At 27.8% G+C, this 25,098-nt stretch overlaps 1 protein-coding gene across 2 annotated transcripts; it reads right to left on the minus strand.

The window, feature by feature from the left end:
• Positions 1-18,844: 18,844 nt before the first annotated feature.
• On the minus strand, positions 18,845-24,310 carry LOC114169569 (putative inactive leucine-rich repeat receptor-like protein kinase At3g03770). Of its 2 annotated transcripts, none has more exons than XM_085669139.1 (7): positions 22,518-24,310; positions 22,065-22,195; positions 21,479-21,719; positions 21,060-21,262; positions 20,917-20,963; positions 20,292-20,403; positions 18,845-19,236 (listed from the first exon to the last, which is right to left on the minus strand). In XM_085669139.1, exons 1-7 carry the CDS (start codon positions 24,034-24,036, stop codon positions 18,979-18,981), a joined length of 2,511 nt encoding a protein of 836 aa, XP_085525265.1. In that variant the 5' UTR covers positions 24,037-24,310; the 3' UTR covers positions 18,845-18,978. The 2 variants fall into 2 exon arrangements, with proteins under 2 accessions (XP_085525265.1, XP_085525264.1); XM_085669138.1 differs by having other exon boundaries at positions 20,917-20,990.
• Positions 24,311-25,098: the final 788 nt, after the last annotated feature.

The raw sequence follows: 25,098 nt of genomic DNA on the forward strand, positions 1-25,098 counted from the left end.
ATTCTTTTTGTGATGTAATTAAACTCTCAACTTTTCTCAGATTTTTAATTTAGATTAATTCAAATTTTTTAGTTGACATATCCATATTTTTATATGAAATAAAAAATTATAATATATAAAACATTAATAAAAAAGAGTATATAAAAAGAATGGGTTAAAACAATAAAACCTAGTTCTGGTTGTCAAAAAGGTAAATTCGATCGTAGACTTGTATTATTTGCAAGTCTCAAGTCTCTTTCTCTTTCTTAAGTTTCAACTTTTTCATAAACCTACAAAGTTTATTTTAAGATTAATCATTGATAAAAACAATTATTTTTTTTGTTCTTCTCAGTTCGAACCCTAAAACCTAATTTCTAAACAAAATCAGGCAAAAAACAAACATTTTTAATCCTAATACAAATTCAATAAATTGAATAAAAACAACATCAATACAATTAAAAAGAAAAACACACTAACCAAAACTGAAAATAAAAATTATTGGTACACACCAACACTATCAGATTCAAGAATGGAATTTGCCAACACTCTCGAAAGAAGAACTCTAGAATAGAAGAAAGTGAGAAGAGACAATGAGTGGAATCAATAAATAAGAAGTCACTGAGAGATAAAAGAAGAAAATAAAATCAAAATTGAAGTCAAGAAGAGATAAAAGAAGAAAATACAACCAAAATTGAAGTCACGTAGAGATAAAAGAGTAAAATGAAATCAAAATTGAAGTCACATAGAGAGATAAAAGAAGAAAATATAATCAAAATTAAAGTCACATAGAGATAAAAGAAAAAGTAAAACCAAAATTGAAGTCACGAAGATATAAAAGAAGAAAATACAACAAAAGTTTAAGTCACTTAGAGATAAAAGAATAAAATCAAATCAAAATTGAAGTCATTGATAGATAAAAGAAGAAAATAGAATTAAAATTGATAATTAGAGAATAAAGATAACTAATATTTTTCCTTTTTAAACAAAATTATATTTTATCGAAAAAGAGTTTTAACTCATTAGATATCACTTTTAATACCAATAAAGATTAGCAGACACTAATAATAATTTAATTAAATTTTATTATCAAACATAAATTTATAATTAATTTAATAGAGGTATACTAGTACCAAATGTTTTTAGGCCCTTTTTTTCTTAAACATAATTTTATAATTAATTTAATATATATATATATATATATATATATATATATATATATATATATATATATATATTAGTACTAAAAATATTTATGAAACTTTTTTTTTTAAACATAATTTTATAATTAATTTAATAAAAGAAATTTAATACTGAAAAAAAATATTTTTTTGAGACCTTTTTTTTCGCAGAGGCCTAAAACGAATGCTTTACCTGATTGACCAAGATTTTAGCAATCTACCAATTCTAAATCACACATTTTAACAAATTAAAAACAAAGTCAACTGATTGAAAATACCAACAGTGAGTATTCATAGAAATCAACACAATTCAACATATTGAAAAGTAGGATCAACATATTGAATTATTGATAGTAAGTATGTAGAAAACTCAATTAACATAAGATTTCAAATCTAATCAATATCTCAGACATACTTTCAATTAATAACAGACATAATGTTTTATCAACTTATTATACACACATGTAAAAATTTCAAAGAAAGATTGATTAAGTTGATTTTCTTGATGATTTTAACAAATAAAAAATTACGATAAAAAAGTTTAAACCAATGCAAGCATATTTTTATATTAGTTCACTTGTAACTGAGTTATATCTAATTAGTCAGGACATCTTGAGTCTGACTTTCCATTATTTCAAAATTTTTAAAAATCCTTAAAAGATTACACTTTGAAAATCAAAACAACACACCAAGACTATTGAATGCCATGAGGACCACACACAAGATCACAAGAACATTTCTTGCAGATCTGGAATCCCACTAGGAACAACACAAAAGCTTAAAAGAGATCAAACCTCAACGGTGACTCTTCCTAACCAACCAAGAACCTATCTCCCAACCTCAAACCAAGAGCAATCACAACTTTAAACCTTCAAAGATGATTGATCACACACATATCCAACATTGAGAAGTTCACAAAGAACGAGATTTTCCAAAAGTATCAAATTGATTTCGGGCTAAAACTGAATCTCACTTCATTCTCTCTGAAAATTCAGGCTTTATAGTTTGTCAGTTGATATATTGAACATGTTGAAAATTTTGTTTGATTTGATTATTTAACTTATGTTAAATGAAATTAGTTGATTGAATAATATTTCAGCCAATCAATATGTTACTTGCAAAACTATAACAACAAATCATTTAACATGTTAAAAACCATTTTAATAGATTGAAGACTGCAACCAAACACAAGACACTTATTCTATGTCAAATAGTCTTCAAGTTAAGCTTCAAGAACTTTGCAAATAGTTTAGTTCAATGTCCACTTCAAGCTTGATCAGATCAATCAACCTTCATCAATCCTTCATATCTTCATCAAATCTTCGTTAATCCTTCACATCTTCAACAATCTTTATGCATCAAAGCCATTTGTGATAACAGTACGTGGACAAGTTATCGAAGATTTAAGGGTGAGTGGGTGCATTGATGATTTGGTTAGAATGGTGGTTGAAGAAATTGGAGATGCCACTACTCTAGTACTAGTGCCCACAGTGGAGGTGCAAGTAGTGGGAGACACACTTGGAACATTTATATCATGGTTGGAAGACTTAATTAAGTCAATTCTAACAAAGAAAGCATGTTTTTCTTAATTACATTATTACATAACTTTTAACACACCTCATATTTAAGTTTGTTAGTATGTTTTGCAGGACCCTAGGATTAGACAAAAGTCCCCAATTGCGTCTTATTCAAGCCTTGAGCCCAAGGATGATTCAAAGCTCGACCCTAACCTGACCAAAATGTAAAATCCAATTCAAGAGTTGATTATGGCTTCGTCTGATTTGTTTCAAGCACTTTGTTCCATTCTTTAGGATGCAACAATCTTTGGTGTTGACAATGGTGATATACCATTGTACATAAACATGTCAAATTTGTTTAAAATAATCCAGGATAATTAGATGTTGAATATTGCAGTCATTCAACTTTGGATGATGTAAGTACACTCTAAATTTATATTTTGCATTTAACTTATATTTTGTGAATTCAAGCTAAACCTTGTGAATTTGTATGAATGTAGGTATCTAAATGAATTAAGTGTCAATACGAGTAACAATAATATTATGGTTTTCTTGAGCCTCAAGTTATACAAATGTATGAGAATAGATCAATGCACACTCAAACTTAAATTTAACGGTTGATTGATGCATCCAAGAAAATAATTTACATTGCCCCTTGTATTCATGCGTAAGTTGAATTCTTTCACTTTACTTATCATCTAACTAATTTGATATCACTAACTAAAATCCTTATTTAATTGGTCTCATTGGCAATTCATTATTATTTGTCCCATAGACCATATTGTTGTATGGTTTTGTTCATTGCACAACAAGTTAAGCTAATGAAATGAAAAATTTAATACTGAGGTATATGTTAATTACAAAAGTAATGTGTTTTATCATGATTATGTTGTAAATTACTAATGAATTTTTTTAGTTCTATTAATGTCAATGATGTCTTAGATGGTAAATCCATTGCATCTTCATCCCATCTTAATTGGATTTATCTTAAGGTATGTGGTTTGCACTGAATCTATATATTATCAACTAATTTCTCTTAGTTCTTCATATGTTAGTGCAATAAGCAACATTGAAGCGTTGAGTGCGAATACTGCATTATGTTTTGGATGTGGACCATAACTCATGCTAACATTGTTGATTCATCAGATCAATATAAGAGTTTCTTTAATTATTGATGTTTAACCTTGCTTGCTATTATATATTATAACATAATTAATATATATTTCGTATTTCAGGTTTTCGAGAGTGTTGAACCATTGGGAAAAGATAAACTTGAAGAAATTCACATGGAGTGGGCAAGATATTTTTTAGGCAAAAAAAATAGGTTTCAATGCCATTAGGAATGTTCTTCTTGGATGTTTAAGTAATTTTTAGCCATAACCTTTAGTATAATATTTTTTATGTGCTTTGATAATTTAGTGTACCTGAGAATAGTATTGATGTTTAAATATCATTACAAAACATCAAGTATTTGAATTTTCTGCAATGTGGAATGTATTAGTCTTTTGCAAGTTATTGGATAGGTTAAAAATCAAATGTTGTATTTAAAAAAAAAAGGTCCTATTACATTGATTCATACCTTAATTGGTGTAATATGCACGAATATTTTCATATACATCAATAGATATTACATTGGTTCACACTTTAACAAATGTAATATCTCATTCTCTAATTGATGAATCTCTTCATATTAAAGCGATTTGTTTCTAATTGAGGTTATTTTTATACGATACTACATCGTTGAGCTGATGTGATAGGTCTCTCACATATTACATCTATTGATACAACATCGGTGAAATAACAAATGTATTAAGGCCCAAAAACATGATGTAATATCACTTTTCTGTACTAGTGTGGGGTGTTTGTAACACTATTCTATTAAATTATTTTATACTATCTGATAGAATCCAAATTATTCTTCTACAACTAAGTTAATTAGAAATTAATCTACTATAATTAAGCTTATCAAATATTTGTAATTACGTTATTAAATCTTTTGTAATTATGTTGTCCATAATTATAAACTTAATTTAGATCATTCAATTATGTATATATACCTATCTCGCATGCATAATAAGACACACATTCACATCATCTTTCTCTCTTACATGGTATCACGAGTCTCTCTCTGATCCAAACCTCGCCTATTTTCGTTTGACGTCGTGTGCTCCTTCTCTTTTTCGCATTGCCTCATGCTTTAAGGCTCTCTCTTACATTGTCGCCGCCACACCTTCCCTCCACCAACAACTTGCTTTCGCACCCTCCCTCCCTTCCTTCTCCAACTCGTACGATGTCTCTCCTATTCCAATAGTTGTGACTAATGTCCCACTATATTGACATCATGTCTTCAACCTACTCCGCCCCTGACTCTTCACCAATCACTCTGCCATAATCCTCCTCAAGTAAACTTGAATTTCACTCGGCACTAATTGTGTGTAATATAAAAAATAACATTCCCTTTGTACTGGAAATGGAGAAGGACCATTATGTTATGTGGATTGAACTTTTTGAAATTAATGCTTGGCCAACCAGAGTTCTTCACCATATTATCCCTCAACTTAGGAAGAAACGTTCGGCTCCAACTGATGCTAATCATGAACAGTGGACCACCGTTGATTCCATCGTACTTTAGTGGATCTACTCTACCATCTCTTTTGATCTTCTTGCCACTGTCATGGAGAAAGGCTCCACAACTATGGCCACTTGGAATCGTTTCGCTGCCAGTTTTTATGACAACAAGAATTCTCATGTTGTTGCTCTCGACAGAATCGAGGCAGAAAGAGATAGTCTATGGCCTCGGTTCTCAACAAAACTGAGGCAGAAAGGGAGTTTTCTGCCTCGGGTCAACAAAACCGAGGCAGAAAGAGATAGTCTATGGCCTCGGTTCTCAACAAAATCGAGGCAGAAAGGGGGTTTTCTACCTCGAGTAACACCCGAGGCCAAAAGTTGACCCTTTTTGGCCTTGGCCTTATATGCCTTGGTTATGAAATCGGGGCAAAATAGAAAAAATAAATGCTGCCAAATACCCTTTCTGCATTGATGTCTTTTTTATATACTAACAAAAGTTATAATATATCACTTGATCAAAATTACACAAAGAACAAATATTAAACTAATAATAATAAAACTCTAATATAGATATTGTATCTTTTGAACTTTAATATATATTGGATGGTGATAAAAAAATTCATGACAATTACATTAAATTTTTATATTATAGTAAAGAAAAATTATTTATACAATTATAATGACAAAATTACAGTATAATTAATAATGAGTTAAAAAATAAAAAATAATTATATAAAATATATCAAAAATAGTATTCTAAATGATAAAAATAAACAACAAAGAAAATATTAAAAAAATATCAAATGTGTGTCTTAGAAACCATTTGAGAAATTATTGAAAGATTTATGTTGTTAAACACTTAAATTGAGAGTGTTAAGCATTCTCATGTGAAAGGAAAATATACAATAAATAAAATATTAAAAAAGAATAGAAATATTCAAAAGTAATATATATATATATATATATATATATATATATATATATATATATATATATATATATATATGGTTACTTAATTAACTGTGAATATTTTAATACTTTGGGGACAAGGATATAGCGGGGATGAGTATTAGGCAAGTATGGGGACGGAGACGGAGCGAATATGTACATCTTCATACACATCCCCATACCCAATTGAAAAAGTCGGGAATTTTCCATACCTAGTCAATGCGGGGATCCCTGTCAAAACGGGGATGGGTTCGGGCAATACCTACGATATGGGTTTATTTGTCATCCCTAAAGGTAATCTCATGTCTTATTCTAGTTTGAGTCATTTAAATCAGACACTTATTATTGGTAGTGGCCAAGGTATTCTAATTCAGGGTTCATGTCTCATTCCTTCGTACATCAAATCATCGTAAACCTTTAAACCTTAACCACGTCTTGCACACTCCGCATATTATGAAAATTTTAATTTCTATGCGAGAACTCACTATTGATAATAATGTTCTTGTTTCCTTTGACCCTTTTGGATTATTTGTTACAAATTTCAAGAGTGGGATCCCTCTTATGAGATGTGACAGTTTTGGGGACTTCTATCCAGTCACCAGTCTCACTTCTTTTGGTGGTCTAGCTTCCGATGTCTAGCACAATCGTCTTGGCCATATTGTTCTTCTATTTTGCAGTCTCTTTGTAGGAATAACTTCATTGCCTCTAAACTTTTTAATTCAAAAACTATTTGTTTATGTTTGCCAAACATGTTAAGTTGTCTTTTGTGTCATCCAATAATTCTACGTTGTTGCCTTTTGATATTTTACACAGTGATATTTGGACATCACTTGTTTTAAGTTCCTTTGGTCATCACTATTATGTTTTGTTTCTAGATTATTACTTTGATTTTCTGTAAACGTTTCAGGTACTAAATCTCAAGTTTTTGAAAAGTTCACATCTCTCAATAATAAAATTCAAAACACATTTTTTGCAAAAAGTTAAGTGTTTTCAATGTGATAACGGAAGTGAGTACGATAATATGTTATTTCATCCATTTTGTGATGATAATAGTTTTCTCTTTCGGTTCTCTTGCCCTCATACTTCTTCTAAAAACAGCAAAGAAGAACGTAAAATTTGAACCATTAATAACATGATTCACACTATCCTTACTCATTCATTTGTTCCTCCTTCATTTTGGCATCACGTCCTTCAAATTACCACTTATCTCCTTTATATATTTCTTTTGAAGGCCTGGTCTAATCGATCTCCTACTCAACTTTTGTATCATCGTGATCCCTCCTTTGTTCCCCGCTCCTACCATTAATAAACTACAACAACGATCGACTCTATATGATTTCTCAGACTTTCGTTAATCATAGAGGTTATAAATGTTTCAATTTGTCCCACAAAAAAGTAATAATATTGTGGCATGTCATTTTTGTGAAACACAACTTTTTTTCTTATATACCTTCCTCCCCTATCTCTACTTACAACTTCATAGATGACATACATCCCTCCCTTGTTCATTCCTAGCCCAATGTTGACCTAGAGCCTTTCTCGAACCACATCCTGCAAGATTACCCTCCCCAATAACACTATTTATAAATACATATTCAATTTATATATATATATATATATATATATATATATATATATATATATAATGAGAAAAATAACTGGGGTAAAAAGTCTTTACTGCAATAATGTCTGTGAATATATATTGTTATGTAATATTTAATTTTCTTATTTTTATTTAATATGAGATATATTAAACTTACACTTTGATTCCGAACACTCAAATCTTTCTTTTATTTAATATGAGATATATTAAACTCACACCGTAGACTCGTATCTTACATTGATGAGTAGGAATATGCTAAACAATGCTTAACATTGTCTACGACATATGCAGACTAGACGGTGATAATTACACATTCCAATTGCTCTTGCTCCATACCTCTTTGGGCAATCACGGTAACAGTCTTCGTCACAGTAGTCATACAATTGCACATCACACAGTTTTCCCTCTGCCACTTTCACTGGCCCTTCATTTTCTGCAACAAAACAGAATACCTTGTTTAAAACACAACAATCTTTTTATGGACTATAACATGAACATATATGAAAATCAAAGCTTACCAATCCCAATGGAAAGAAGCAGAACTAACAGAACTGAGAATATGATCTTCATTGTAATTCAACTTTGGAACAATATTTCTTCCAATCCACACTAGGTTGATATGAATATGTAATAAAAACTCTAAATACATTGATGTATATATAGATTGATATATAGGTATATTTGTAATAAACATTCAACTTCATTTCATTAAGAAGATAAGGAAAGAAAAGCAAAAGTTTGGTATATACTTATAACTTTCCAAAAATATTTTAGAAAATCGCTTCAAAATAACTAAAACTAAAGCTAACAATGATTTATGTCCATACATACACACTAATATTTAATTTATCTTTTATTATAATTAATACCATACAATTAATGTGTATTTTGACTTATGTTACTCATCTGTTCCTTAATTATTTATAAAAATTATTAATGGATTTTTTTAATTTTCGTTAGTAAACAGTCAAATATTTATAATTGCATTAATTTACTTTATATTATTGATTTATTCTTTAAATTATTCTTTAAATTATTTATAAAGAATAATTTAAAGAATAAACTATTCTTTAAGCTATTGATTTATTCTTTAAATTATTTATAAAAATTATTAATGGATTTTTTTTAGTAAAAGGTAAAATATCAATAGTTACATTAATTTACTTCATATTATATGGTTAATAACATACAATGTATGTACTTTTGTTTTTTTTTTAATTATGTGTTAAGAAAAATAATAAATAATTATTATATTTAAAAAATAATAAATTTATATTATCTAATTAAGTATTTTAATTATATTTGATTATAAATATAATATTTAATTTTAGAATTACATATATAAGAAAGTTAAATTTTGAATTTTGTGCATTTTTTATGATAATAATTATTTAACTATAAATCAATAGTATTTTTTAATATCAATTTCTTAAAATTAATGTAGTAGATCACATCGATCTTAGTAGTCATTTACAGTATTTTATTGATTTACTTGTTATTGATGCAAGAGAATGGATGAATGGATGAAAGTTGAATGGTTAAGATATTTAAGTTTTTAAGAATACTTTTAATTTGTTATTATTGTGTGGTTAGGGTTGGGTTATTATTGTTTAGTTATTATTATTCGGTAGACCTTTCCATACACAATAATAATAATAATAATAATAATAATAATAATAATAATAATAATAATAATAATAATAAATAAATAAATATATATATATATTATTAATTAGGTGTAGTAAAATAAAATTTTTATATAATTAAAATTTATAATTAAACTTTTAAGTTATATATTAAATTAAAATAAAATGCATATATAAATAAAATGTAGGAATATTCTACATCATGGATCACGTACAAAAACAAAAATACAAGATGATGTTTATGTTAAAATTTATTAACAAAAGCATAGAAATACAAACTTAAGCCAATATTTAAAATAAATTGGCCATATAAAATCATAAAAATGTGAAAGATAAACATAAATTATTTTAATCAAAAATCATATATATATATGTATATATATATATATATATATATATATATTTCTTTTTCTTCTTTATTCTAACATATATTTATCCTTGTCATTCTTAGATTTTGATTGAGTTGAGTTTCTTCGGCAGAGGTAAGAAATAATTTAAAATAAAATATATTTATTGATTTAAATAATAATAACAAAAATAATAATAATAATTATTATTATATTATACATTATTAATAAAAAAAATTATTCATAATTATTAATATTTAAAATAATTAATGAAATCAACTCATTGATAAAAAAATATTTACAAATTAATTATATAATTATTAATTGCAATTGTATAAATTTAAAAGATTTCAAAACATATGCAATTAAAAATAACTAATTCATAGTTAGAAAATCAAAAGCAATTAATGAAATTAATTGGTCAATTGATAAAAAATTTTCATAAAAATTATATAATTATTGATCGTAAAATAAAATGTTTTAATCTTTTAAAATTATTTGCAATTATTATGAATCTCGTATAAAATAAATAAAAAACGAAATTGTAGTAAAATTTGTTAACATAAACATTTCAATATTTAAAATGAATTGTTATTGATTATTGGCGGATTGAATAATATAATTATTGTTATATTTAAATAAAGAATTTATTTATCCAGTATAAGTGTTATAATTATCATAGTCATAAATATAATTCTTTTTTATATTCAGTGATACGTATTAGTTATATGATTAAAATCTTGAATTAGACTTTATCATATTGTTCCTAAATTTATAGCATAAAATTATTCATTAATAATAATAACAACAGTAAAATAACAGCTCATTATAATTATAATAACAAATAATAATATTAAAAATAACATCAATAATTGAAAAATAATTTAAAATAAAATATAATTATTGAATAAAATTATAATATGAGTAATATTAATGATAAATATATTGCAAAGAGAATGAAATTAATTCTTCAATCTTTCGTTTAGTATTAACTATAATTACTATGATTAAAACAATTTGTTTTTACTGTAATTATTTAAAATAAATTAATATTGAAATTGATATCGTAGATGAAAGAAATAAAGAATAATAAATATTTTTAATAATTATTAATTCCAAATTTGTTGACTAATAATTAAATAAATAATTTAAAATAAAATATATTTATTAATTTGGTATTATCAATTATCAATCAAAAACTCAAATCATAATTAAATAAATTTAAAATAATTAATGATATCAAGTCATTGAAAAAAATCTTTAGAAATAGTAATAGCAAAGAACTCGTACAATCTTTAGAAATAGTAATAGCAAAGAACTCATACAATCACAATTTGAGTTTGTGTCTATTAAATTTGAATTTTTAAAATAATTTTTAATTTGAAGATTGAATTGATATTTATCTTTTATGTAACTGATTTATTTTAATAAAAAAATTTGTATTTTTTCTGTGATAATTAAATTTATTAGTGCAGATTTGACATTTTACTTTGCCTTATAGACCTTGGTTATAGTGGAACCGAAACCTATAAGGAGGCAGTGACATTTTTGTAATTTCGTCCAACTATATTGTCTCGGGTCTCAGACAACCAGAGCAGTGAAGGGACTTTAAACCTCGATTACAAAAGAACCGAAACCTATAAGGTAGTCCAGTAAGCAAAATTTCAAAAATGTCACCAACATCAGCATTTTTGGCCTCGTGTGTCTAGGGACCGAAGCAGTAGTAGTTTGGTTTCTTACTATTATAGTAGATTTAACAGTTAAATAATGAATAATATAATATAGGTTTAATTAATGATATACTCCTCTAATTTATTATTTTGGTTAATTTTTGTTCTTTTATTATTTTCTGGTTCAATTTGGTCCTTTAATTTTTTAAAATTGTTCAACTTAGTCATTTATGTTGAGTTGACATTAACCCGTGTCCCTACATGTTACGTGTCATTTTGTGGAATTTTAATTTTTTTAATTTTTTAATTTTGAATTTTTGAAAAATATTAAACAAAATTTTAAAATACCATTATAGAGTATTTTATTTTTAATGTTTAGCATATAACAATTTCAAAAAATTATAATAGATTATATGCTTAATATTTTATTATAATTTTTATATTTAAACGAATAATTAAAATAAAGTTATTTAAATAATAAATAAATTGGAGTTTTTATTTGTTAAATTTTATAATACTTTTTATTTTTGTTTAAAACTTATTTTAACTCTCATTTATATTTTTAAAAAATATTTTTATTTAAATTAATTTTAGAAATCTACAATATCAATATTGAAATAAATTTAGCATATTATATTATAAAAAAAAATTCTTTTATAATATTAATCAAATCAACCATAATCTTTTTATTTATTCATTTTAACTTTTCATATTCTCTTTTTATGAACACAATCAACCACATCTTATTTTTGTAATATTTTCTTCCCTTTCTAGTTCACTATAATCCAAACATATTCCCTATCTTAAATGATTTGATTGTAAATAAAATCGTTGTAATATTTCTGTATGCCTATATATATATCAATGTATTCGGAGTTTTTATTACAGATTCATATCAACCTACTCAGGATTCCAATCAAGGAAGAAGTTTTTGTTTCAAAAGTGAATAACAATGAAGATCATATTCTCACTTATGTTAATTTTTCTTCTCTCCATTGGGATTGGTATGTTTTTTATTTCATTTGTTCATCCTAGTCCACTGTGTTTTTAAAAATATTGTCTTCTTCTTTAAAAACAAGTTTTTGTTTGGTGCAGAAAATGAAATGAAAATGGCTGAGGGAAAGATCTGTGACGTAAAATTGTATAATTACTGTGATGAGAACTGTTACAATGATTGCCCTAAAATGTATGGATCAAGAGCAATAGGTTTCTGCAATTTTGATCCTCCAGTCTGCATATGTCGTAGACAGTGCTAGTTTCAATTTTTCTAACTTTTTTATTTTTATTTTTAGTGTTCTTGTTAAGGTTTTTCAATAAAGGAAGTTAAATTCTTCCTTGTATTTATTTCTTTACTTATTTAAGGTCATGGTGGATTCAATCAAATAAAACTGTTATTTTGTTGTTATCTTTTAATTTTTTGTGCCCATAAGTTACTCATGAATACATCAATTTTTTCCAATAAATAAAATTGATAATTAAATCTAATATTGATGTGTCAATTCATATATATAAATATATATATAAATATAAAATATGTTTATATACACATAAAGGAGGTGTTAGGATTACTATAAGAACAATACTTAACAATTAAACAAAAAATATCTCATCGTCATTTCAAGCAAAACAAATAAGGGACGAAATACTTATGATAATCATTAAATATATAGATAAATCAGTAATGTGCAATTTTTTCATAGTTATATGAATAACATTATGTGTATGTTGTTTCCTGAGGACAGTGATATGACTTTTAGAAGAAAAAAAAATGTTTTTTAAGAAGTTTTTAAAATTAAGCCAGAGTTAATTTTAATATAGGGCATAGTATTGTTTGCATGATAACATTATTTCTTTTCTCTAAATTTTGTCAAAGGCCCTGGTAGAACATCGAGTTCAATTTTTTATTAGATTTATTTACCTTCTTTTATTGTATTTTCAAAATACATTATATTTAGTATATTAAAAAATAATACATTTTAAAAGACTGATTATAGGATTGTGTTATCAAGTTCAGCAGAAAATTCATATTACATGCATGTTAAGGATATCATCAAATTGTTAAATTTAAAAAGAAAAATTAAAGAAATTGTTTTCATAGTTTTGATGTTGTCTATGTAGAGTCGGAAATTAGAAAGTTAAAATCTGTAATTAATCAGCTTGAAATATTTAGATATTTGACTTATTATATTCAGGTATTGAGATATATTCAGATTAAATTTAGGTAATGTCTGGATAAATGAATCTCATATATTCTTATATCCAAATAGTTCGGAAATAGTATGTTATAATATAATTAAATATGAGAATTGAATGAATCTTTATATAAAAATAAAAATAAGTTATATTTATACAATTATTGAGCTTAAAGTTAAAGATATCCTATTAATAAATATCTTTAAAAATATATTACACTATATCAATATTTATGATCTGATTAGATAACAGTAATATCCGAATAATATCATCTGAATAATATTACAAAAATACATAATAGTTGATTGTTCATTATTCTTGCAAAATAGGAGGGATTAACGTCAATTTTGATCAATAATCTTATAAACTAAAATGATATATTCAAATTATGAATAATTCTAATGTTTAATATTTCACAAAAAGTTATTAGAATTTATTATTTATGTGTTGTAACTTCACCTATGAGTAAAGAATATTATTCATATATTTTTCTTAATCACAAACAACAATGATCATTTTATTTCACATAGAGAAACAAGTGTGTAGATAAAATAGTTAATATTAGTATTGATTTTCAAGCAAAAATATCTAAATATCTTGCTTTTTTTCGTTTATCTATTTTATTGTCATCTTTTGAGTTCCATCGTCAAGAATAGAAAAATTTATAAAATTATAGTTGGTTACTTCCAATTATGTAATAGTTCAAACCGTACTCAAGGGTAGGGCATTTCCCATTTTGATAGGAATTTTTGTACCAGAAACAATGGTATCTCCAATTATAGTCCCTCTGGGGTGTAAAATATATTTTTTCTCACCATCCCCTAATGTATGAGACAAATGGATGCATTTCGATTAGGGTCATATTCTATGGTTACGATTCTATCATATATGTTTTTTTCATTCCGTCGAAAATCAATTTGACGGTATAGACGCTTATGACCTCCCCTCTATACCCTGCGGTAATTATTCTTCTGGCATTACGACCTTTACCACAACGATGCTGTCCATAGATCAAATAATTTCATGAATTGGATTTTACTTGACTGTCTACAATTTCATTACATATAAACAAAAGTAATATTATCTATCTTCAAAAGTATAATAGCAGAATGAATAAAAAATTCTAATAATATATAAAATTATATATATATATATAATTTTATATATTATTAGAATTTTTTATTCATTCTGCTATTATACTTTTGAAGATAGATAATATTACTTTTGTCTATATGTATTATATATTGATTTCGTTTTTTCAGTATCTATGAGGTCTATCTTCTTTGTATATAGTTTAATATTTTTTAAGCAAATAAATTGTCCATTTTATAATCATATTTCCTCTTTATTTTAATTTTCTTTTTTTATAAATTAACTTTGTTGTCCGTCATCTTTTTCAACCACTACTATATAAATCTTAATTGCCAATTTAGATTATATATATTTATATTTATATGATTGTGTTTTATAAATTGTATTTTTTAATTTCAAATCTTTTTTCTCTTATGGTATAACATAATGCAGGAGGGGATAGGTTTGATGATCCAAAACATAAAACATAGGTGTAATTGGTATAATAAATTGTTGCAAATTTTTATGGGATTTACATTATCAAAATTCATGCAATGATTCTAAAAATTGATTGACAAAATTGACCCTACTTTGAAAATTTTAACATCAATATATGATTATTTCATATATTTGTGAAATTTACAACATTCTCTCACTTGATTCATTTATCCATTATCAATTAATACAAGAAACTAAATATAAGAGTTGTGGTGAAGGTCCTCCAAAATTGAAAATTATTTTTCATGTATCACAATATATCAAGTTTCTCATCAAAGACTCCTAACTATAATGAATAAACCATATTTATTTTGCACTCAATAAAATAAAATATCTCAAAATAAACAAATATGTACACAACAAATGAGAAAAACTAAATAAGAGTTTTATTAAAGCAAAATTAATAATTTGTCACAATATGGAACCAAATCCCATATATGTGTTACATGATCCTTAAATTTTTTTAATGACATGTCTTTTATAAAATGATTGAGAATCATCAACTTAGTGATAACATACTCAATGATCACTTTGGCTAGATAATTAATGACAATGTGTTTACTTTGGCTTTTGCTTTTCTTGTTATTTGTTATAAATAGCATAAGAGAGTTATCATAATATAACTTTAATAGCTTAGTAATTGAATTCACAACTCTAAACTCAAATATAAAACTCTTCAACCATACATCATGTGAGGTAGCCTAAAACTAAAAGACAAACCCAACCTTCATAGTGAAAGTAGCAATCAAGGTTTATGTTTTGCTGCTCCAATATACAACTCCACTAGCTAGCATAAAATATAATAAGATGTTGATTTTCTAGTATCATTGCAACTAGCAAAGTCTGAATCAAAGTAGCCTATCAACTTCAAAGTATTAGTTAGTCTATATATGAACATGAAATCATTTATTCCTTAAAGATATCTCATTACATTCTTTGCAACTTTCAAATGGTCAAAATTTGGATTACTCTTATATCTTCCCAAAACTACAACTACGAATGTAATGTCAAGTTTAGTGCAAACATGAACCTGCATTAGATTTCCAATAATTGAAGCATACATAACATTTTTTACCTATTTTCATTCAAGTTCATTTTTTCAGGTATTGACCCAATTCAAGTTCATCACCTTCACAGTAGGAGCTACTTGGAGAACAATATTTCATATTAAGCCTCTCTAAAACTTTGTTGATAGGTCTCTTGATATAAACCCAAAATACCTCAAGATCTTTTTCTATGAATCTTACGTATGTCTCATCCATATCTTTCATGTCAAAATTATTTGAGAAACTGGTTCACCTCATATAACATTCCGTTATCATTAATTGCAAACAAAATGTCAATTGCATAAAACAATTCTACTTATTATATAGATTTTCTGGTGTTGAAAAACTTTATATATTCTATAAAAATTGTATCATTGAGATGCATGGAGGACCGTAAAACATATTACATGTTTATGTGATGGTCTATTGCTTAATTTCTAAATAGTTCAGTTAGTAGTATAAATCTACTTAATTGAGTTACACAATCCATAAGGAAATGGTGAGCCTTGCGTTATTAAATTAATATTCACTTAGCATATTAGATTAAAAGAACCACATAGTTTTAGTGAACATGATAATCAAATAGTGTAATAAAAAAAAAACACTTTGAATTATTCTTGTGGCTTGATCAATTTACTGTTATTTAACAAATTGGTAAAATAAATAATGAAGGAGAAAGAAATGAAATCTTAGCATTTTTAACTTTTACGAAAATTCTTATTAATAAAAATATTATTTTTAACATGAGTCTTCATACACCTTAATTATTTAAATTTAAAGAGAGCTTATTATAAAATAGAGTGACTTACATACACAATTGAGTTCGTTTGATAAAATTAGCCAGTAAGCTATCTGATAGCTTATAAACATGCAACTTATAAATTTCAAACTAATAAACTGGTTTATTGAATTAGAAGTAAATTAGTTTATGAAGGAATTGGTAAATGTAAAATAATATAAAAAGATAAAACTACGAGTACAAGTTGTATAAACATTTTTTCTTTGAATATGTTATTTTATTTAAATGAATTGATCTATCAAATATTAACCTTAAATTTAATTTTTATTTATTAATTTAAACTACTATTAAATTGAATTTCTTTTTCACAAATTTTCATGTTATGTAATAAAACATTAAATACTTTAATTTATAACGTCAAATATTTTTTTAATTTAAACTGCAAAAAAAATTACAACAATTCAACAAATACTAAAAATAATATAATAAGGTTAAAATGAGTAATAATAGGTAAAAGAAAATTAAGGATAATAAAAAATGTTTTAAATATAAGACATACTACCAGAAGAAAAATAAATAATGTAGAAGTTAGAAATTCTAAAAATAAGTTATTTTGGGATGGTTACAAAATAAATTTTGTATTAATGAAAGTAGTAAACATACTCTTAATTGATTCCAATGTTCACCCTACCTCATCTCTCCCATAAATATGTAACATGTGCAATCTAATTCTATGCAAAATTCATGCACCCTTCAATTTTTTTTTTAAGTTTAATTATTCTTTTGATTCCTAATTTTGTCCAAAAATGTTAAATTGATCTTCCACTTTTTTTAAGTTTTAATTTGATCCTAATTTTTAAAAAATGATGCAATTTAGTCCTTTTCGTTAAATCTCTTAAAACGAATCAATGATTTTTTATCAAAATTGACACTATGATTATGTTAATTACATCAATAAAGTGAATTATTCTTATTAACAATTTCAATTTTGATGAAAAATCCTTCATCTGTTTCAATAAATTTAACGAGAATGACCAAATTACATCAATTTTTAAAAATCGGGACCAAATTAAAACTTAAAAAAAAAAACTAAAAGACCAATTTGACATTTTTAAACAAAAACATAAACAAAAGAAAAAAAAAAGAAGAGTAATTAAATCTTTATTTGATATGACCTTGTGGCCACTAATTTTCAGAATTATTGCTTTTGGTAACCCCATAGTTACAACTAACTACATCCCACAATAATAAAAAGACTAAAATACCCTCCAACACTGCAATACATTGTTGCCACTTCTTTCATCATGGTCGATGCTATAATAGAGAAAGAACAATGAAGCGGAAGTAGAGAGGAAATGCAGAAAATAAAAATCATTTTGATTTTTTTTTTGGATAAAGCATTTCATGTGTTTCGAAAAATTCTTTTCAGAAGATATTCATATGTTCCAGAAAATTTTATAAGAAACACATTTCATATAGAGATATTATGGAAAACTTGTTTCAAAAAAATTTATGCATTTCGGAAAGTTTATTTTGAAAATCATATTTCAGAAAGTTTATTCCAAAATATATTTCATGTATTTCAAAAATTTTGTTTTGAAAATTTTATTTCAAAAATCTCATTACAAAAATTCTGCAAAACTTGTTTGGAAAAGTTTCTGGAACATGTAATCCAGAAATCACTTTCACTAAGAGTAAAATGGTCACTTAGAAATTTTGGGAACACGTTCAGAGAAATTGTGGGAATACAGGAAGTATAAGCCATATTGAGCAATGGGAAAGTGAAAAACTGAAATCTAAGATTTTGTGCATTCAGAGAATGGAATGATAAAAAAAACCAATGAAAGGCAAAAATTTAGGCACACATAATTATTGAATTCTGATAATGAAAATTGTGAGAATCATGATATAAAATAAAACTTTTGTACATGGTAACACAAATCCTTGCTAGCTGAAAATATCATACAGATATTAACTATGTGTCCCTGGAGGATGGTGTAGGAGAGTAACTGTGATCACTTGAGTCTCTTTTCCATGAATTCTGAACTTGTGCTGCAAACTGCAAGTTCCAGAGAATATCTTCCACAGAAGGCCTTTCAGTTAGGTCATCAGAGAGACACCTTACACATATCTCCATCATTGTCATTAATGATTCATCTGAGCATTCCTTGTGAACTGCTGGGTCAACAATACTTCTTCTAGCTATGTCATCAGTTTTTATGCTTACATGTAACTGCACAAGTACCACACAACATTCTTAGATTTAGGTGCTATCTACTTTACTAACCCTTGTGCTTTTCACAACAAAGTTGAAGAAAAAAATCAACTTGTTGAAAATCTAAACATGAATTTAAGTTCTACATTGAATAATAAGAAAGTTAAACACCATGTAAGAAAAAAAACTACAAAGATGATGTCAATTCCTTATATAAATGAAGCTCATGTCTCATTCTTTTGTTCCTTTCCGGTTAATTCTTCTCGAAAGACCTATCAAAGGTTTCAGATCCGATGGTTCGTCTTAGTAATTGGTTCAGACGACTACATTATGATTCCTAGATTTTGAAAGTTTTTCTAACATAGGTTTAGGCAAATATGTCATGTTGTGAAGAACGGTGATACAAGTAAGAAATCCTTGGTCAGGTACTCGTGGTTAACTCGAGAAGATAAACAAATGTGAAAAGACTTACACTTAAAAGGAAGAACGTTGAAAATCTAAATGTGAGTACAAGGAAAAACTCATGACAACTCAATGCAACTCTATTTGTAAAGAAGTTAATGAGGAGATTTTCCAAATAAGACCTTACTTCAAGAAGTTAAGTAGTTTGGGATCAATATGATCTCTACTAACCTTCACGCGACATGTAATAATTTGTTGTTAATTTAATCTAATAACTTAATAAGGTACATGTTATGTAAAAAATGGTCAAGACTAAGGACATATGGTGGTCCCTTTCTGTTGTGGATTGTTTTGTGCAAAACAGAACAGGGATGATGGCCAAGGGCTTTTGCTATCATTTTCTATTTTGTGTCTGGACAAAATTATGTTACTTTGTTTAGTGGATAACAAAAACTCAGTTTTGTGTTGTTGAGCTGTTTTTGTCTTTGTCTAGTACTTATACTACAGCAAAACTCAAATTATGTACAATTTTTTTAATGTTGAATTATTCATCGTTTGTTTTAGCAAATCAAATGCACCATTATTGTGGAACATTATTGGAGAACTCATTCATAATCTAATAATGTAATAATCTAAGATGCTTTAATATGAAACTTGAAGGTAATACTCACCAGATCTTTTAGTGTTCCAACTTCATTGTGGAACATTATTGGTCGGCCCAGAATGATTTCTAGCAAGATTACCCCAATATCATAGACATCATTCTTGTCTTCACCCTTTATCCTGCATAAGTAATCAATGCTACTTAAGGCCAAGAGAAAAAAACTATATACATTATCAGATACAATCAGAAAAGGCACCCATGTAGTGGTACAAGACTCTGAAAATGGCTTTATAACTAGTTCACAATATTGCAGACATTGAAAGCTTTAAGAACCAAGCTCAACAAGTTAAAGTGTTTAACTAACATTTTTGCTCATTAGAGATCCCAAGCAGAGAGATATATGGATCAGGGTACATATTTATCAAAGGGTACATACATAAAGGATTGAGATAGAACTAATAAAATTCTTTCCTATTTAACTATCTATACAGCTATTAGTATATTTAGTAGTTCAATTTTCAACTAAAAGCATATATGATAAAATGCATTTCATAAGAAATTTCAATGATTGTGTACCCTTTCATCTTTATAATAAAGAACATATGGAAAAGAATGTGTTGATTGTATGTTCTTACTTTCTTAGTTGCAAGATTAGATTCTATAACAATATCAGTGATTAATATTTTGTTCACCTTGTTTGGACATTTCCTTTGAGTCCAGGGGAAGTTCCATTGCTGATCTGAAAGTTTAGCAGAAAACAATTATGCTGAGAAAAATCAGAACGGGGTGAAGATATAGCAGTAACAGGGACATACAAAAGGAATAATCCACTTACCATTCTTTTATTTTCAGAAGAGAGTGGCAGATTGTAGCTGCTTATTTTAACATTGTGATTGTTATCCAAAAGAATATCTGTAATCTTGAGATTATTTGAATATAGTCCAGGCACTATCCCTGTGTGCAAAAATTGAATGCCTTTCACCACTCCAATTGTAGCTGCTATTCTCTGAGTCCAAGAAATCTTTTCCCCAGAAGATCCTAATGAAAGCAAATGTCAGATGAAAAATCCATTTCCTTTGTATGTGGTGAGAACATTAGAAAATATTAGGTCCTATTTGGTTTGAGAAGTGCTTTTCAAATATCTGTTTTCAAACAACATTTGAAGATGTGAAATAAATTGAAAACAAACTGTCACTGAAATTTATGGTATGTGGTTATATTAGAAGGAAGAATTTGATGGAAAATTTTCCTTACCAGAAACGCAGCTTCGTAAACTTCTGTTTGGAACAAACTCAAATATGAGAAATACACTGTTCACACATGAATCATCCTGGTTGCACTCAAAAGCATGCCCAAGAGCACTAACCAAGTGTGAATGCCTTAGTTTTGAAATCATCTCAACATGGTGCATGTAAGTTTGAGGGCTATGTCTCTTCCTCATTTTCAAACCTCTAATAGAAATGTGCATCCCATCAGAGAGAACCCCTTTATAAATCTGTCATTACAGTTAAATAGATTTAAATTTGTTAAGTCAAAGATAATAGAGAACAGTTGCACAAAATTATATATGCATAATCAGAATGGTGAATTACTTGTCTTAAACAACACAAAACTGTACAATTACTGCAAAGGGAAACTGTAATAAATTTGAGTATGAATGAAAACTGTATAATATGTGTGGATTGATGTTTGATGCCTGTAGCAGAACTGAAGATTTGCACTTTAACTTATCCTGTTCTAGGTATAATTTGAAGGAAGACCAGAGATTCAAATGTACCTCATCTAAAGACTATAAAACTACACATAGCCAGCATCTAAATTGATAACTTCAGGTTCATACCTGACCATGTTGGCCTTCACTTATGAAACATGATGAATCAAAATTATTTGTAGCTTCCTTAAGTTCATCCAAAGCAAAGGTCCTATAAGGAGGAAGGCTGGCTCCCATCTTCATTGTTTCTGATATATACCCTGCAAACAAATAATATAAAATGACTATATGTGACTAGTGATAACTAATAGAAGTAAAGGTTCTGAATGACATGCTCTAACTCATACATTTCAATGATACATTCTACCCTTCAGCACAATAGATGTACAGAAGAAATGAAACTAGAAATTTCCCTTACTCTAATTCTATGGTTTTGGCGTACATTGATAAATGCATAGCTGGACAGAAGAACATATTCCCAGAATTTTCTTTTAGCCCTTAAACAATGTACATGTAGAACAAGAATATCATTTTTCAAAATAGAAATTATGTACCAATAAGGCAAAGGATTTGAGGATTTACTTGCGTCTGTGAGTAGTTTTGCTGTGTTAACTGATGATACATGTTCTATTATGGACCTTGTCGATGCCCTAACAACACGCTTATTTTTAACTCGGCTCATTACATGCTCCTTTATGGATCTTGTGAGTGTTTCCACAGCACGTTTGTCAGGAACCCTTTTGATGATATGCTCCATTATGGACCTTGTAGTAGTTTTCACTTCTTCTTCATTATGTAACTGGGTAGTGACATTTTCCAAAGGGGACTTTGAAGGTATTTTCACTACCTGTTTCTTGTGAACTCGGCTAACAACCAAGATAACCACTCCTAGAATCAACACTACACCTACAACACCTCCCATACTTGATACAAGAACTGCTTTACCAGTTGTTCTCTTGTGCTTTGGTTGAGGGGGTATGATTTTCACTGCCAAAGCCTCATTGCTGCAGAAATGTAAAGGGTGCTGATCTTGGTTCTTATTTGATAAGCAGTTTCCATCATACAGAACAACCCTGGTCTTTGGTTCCAAACAAGAGGGAACTTCCCCTTTCAGAAGATTTGAAGACAAATTTACAAAGCGGAGATCATCATTGCATGACATGTTACTGAAAAGCATTCCAGTGAATTTATTTGAGGAAATATCAAGGTAATTTATGGATGGCAGTGACAATAATGATGGTGGAAATGGCCCCACAAAGCCATTCAAAGAAAGGTCTAGCCTTTGGAGCAGATAGAAAGAATTTAAACCAGAGGGGACACTCAGCCTGAAGCTGTTATTTCTTAGCACAAGAGAAACTAACTTGGTGGAGAGTGAAGGAAAATGAGGTCCAAATGTGTTGTTTTCCAAGTTAAGAACTTGAAGGTTTGCCAAATTCTTAAGATGAGGAACTTCCCCAGATAACTGATTATTTGACAGATCTAACACCCTCAAGGTCTGAAGAGCATCCAGTGAAGTTGGAAGGCTCCCACTAAGCCAGTTTTTCTTCATACTAAGCACAGCCAAACCTTGAAGTGAGCCTACCCAGTTAGGAATTTCACCATTGATGTTGTTATCATCAAGCACCACTGACTGCAGGTTCCTGAGTTGTGAAAGCTGAGATGGAATGGCTCCATTGAAGTAGTTTGAGCTAATGTTAAGTATTTCCAATGAAGACAGTTGTGCAATGCTTTCAGGCAAGGGCCCCCAGAGTCCAAGAGAAACAAGAGAGAGGACTTTCAAGCTTGAGAGAGTTCCTATTGTAGTAAAAAGAGTATCAGAGGAGAAGTTTGGAGGCAGTGAAGCATAATCATTGTTGCCAACAACATGAAGCTGTGTCAAGCTATCTTCATAGCAGACTAGTGTCAAATATGTGGTAGGCTCAATATTGCAAAAGTCTGAGGTGCTGCTGAGAGCACTTAATGCTGATGGATAACCAAGAAGTTGCTGAACCTTGAGAAGTGTCTGAGACTGAGAAAACTCTAACTGCTCTGAAAGTTGGATGGTGGCAAGAAAGAAGACTAAAAGGGGTAAAAGAGAAAGGAAAACTGGTTTTTGTGCCATCTCTCCTTTCAACAAACAGAGAGAGATCACTTGGATGAACAAAGACACAAGAGGGGTTTTGGTTTAGGCCTCTAGGAGGAACAAGCTTCTGCCATTCATACTCAACACAAATGAATCAACTATGTTTCACTCTGGTTCTTTCTGATCTTCAATGGAATGCACTAAGAAAAAAGTATTGGCACACAACAAGCACCAGACACAGCAAAACACGAAACATTTTACTGTGGACCATGTTCTCAGTTCAACCGTTAACCATTTTTGCAATGAAATGCTATGTGCTTTTGCTTTTGTGTTGGTTTGGCTGCACATGATATAATATGACAACACGCAAGTCACCTAATGGCTAAGGAAAATTTTATATTCTATAAAAATGTGAACCCTTTTTGTTCTGTATCTTACTGAAATTTGCGCTGCTGCCACAGTACCTTGGCTTGGCTTCATCTAAGACATAATATAATGGTCCCTCTTTCACCATTTCTTTTCTGATAAATTTATAACGTGATAATAATAATAATGATTAAGATATAAATTTTAAATTTAATTCAATTTTATTAATCTGATATTTTGTGAAATGGTAAGTTGGTATAATCGGAAGGTTTAAATATGTTTTTATCCCTCAATTTTCAATAAAAATTAGAATTAGTTTCTTCTCGAAATTTTGGTCTAATTTAGTCCTCTAATTTTAGAACTATGTGAATTTAGTCATTTTAAGCAAATTTTGTTAAGTTTATATAATGTTTTAAACGTGTTTCATGATAACATTTGATATGTTTACACCATTTGATACATTTTTACTTCAATATTAACTAAGAAACTATTAAGAAATGCATTTGAAACGTCAAATAAATTTAACAATGATTAAAAGGACTAAATCCATACAATTTTGAAGTTGAAAGACAAATTAAACCAAAATTTCAAAAAAAGACTAATTCAAATTTTCATTGAAAGTTAAGAGACAAAAACATATTTAACCTAATTATAATTACAAAACATAGCATACATGAACAATTACTGCTCTGTCTATAGAAACCAGAGTTTCATACATATGATAGTTTGTTACTT

The sequence above is a fragment of the Vigna unguiculata genome, chromosome 11, assembly GCF_037176805.1.
Source record: "Vigna unguiculata cultivar grain cowpea cultivar isolate G323 ecotype 2 chromosome 11, ASM3717680v1, whole genome shotgun sequence".
Lineage (NCBI taxonomy): Eukaryota > Viridiplantae > Streptophyta > Magnoliopsida > Fabales > Fabaceae > Vigna > Vigna unguiculata.

What these genes read in the sequence shown, in the direction of transcription:
- LOC114169569 (XM_085669138.1), bottom strand. Translation starts at nt 24,036, where the DNA reads ATGGCACAAAAACCAGTTTTCCTTTCTCTTTTACCCCTTTTAGTCTTC. An exon ending in TTTACGAAGCTGCGTTTCTG is followed by an intron (nt 21,263 to 21,478) that starts GTAAGGAAAATT and finishes TGCTTTCATTAG; the next exon opens with GATCTTCTGGGGAAAAGATT. An exon ending in AAAGGAAATGTCCAAACAAG is followed by an intron (nt 20,404 to 20,916) that starts GTGAACAAAATA and finishes TTACTTATGCAG; the next exon opens with GATAAAGGGTGAAGACAAGA.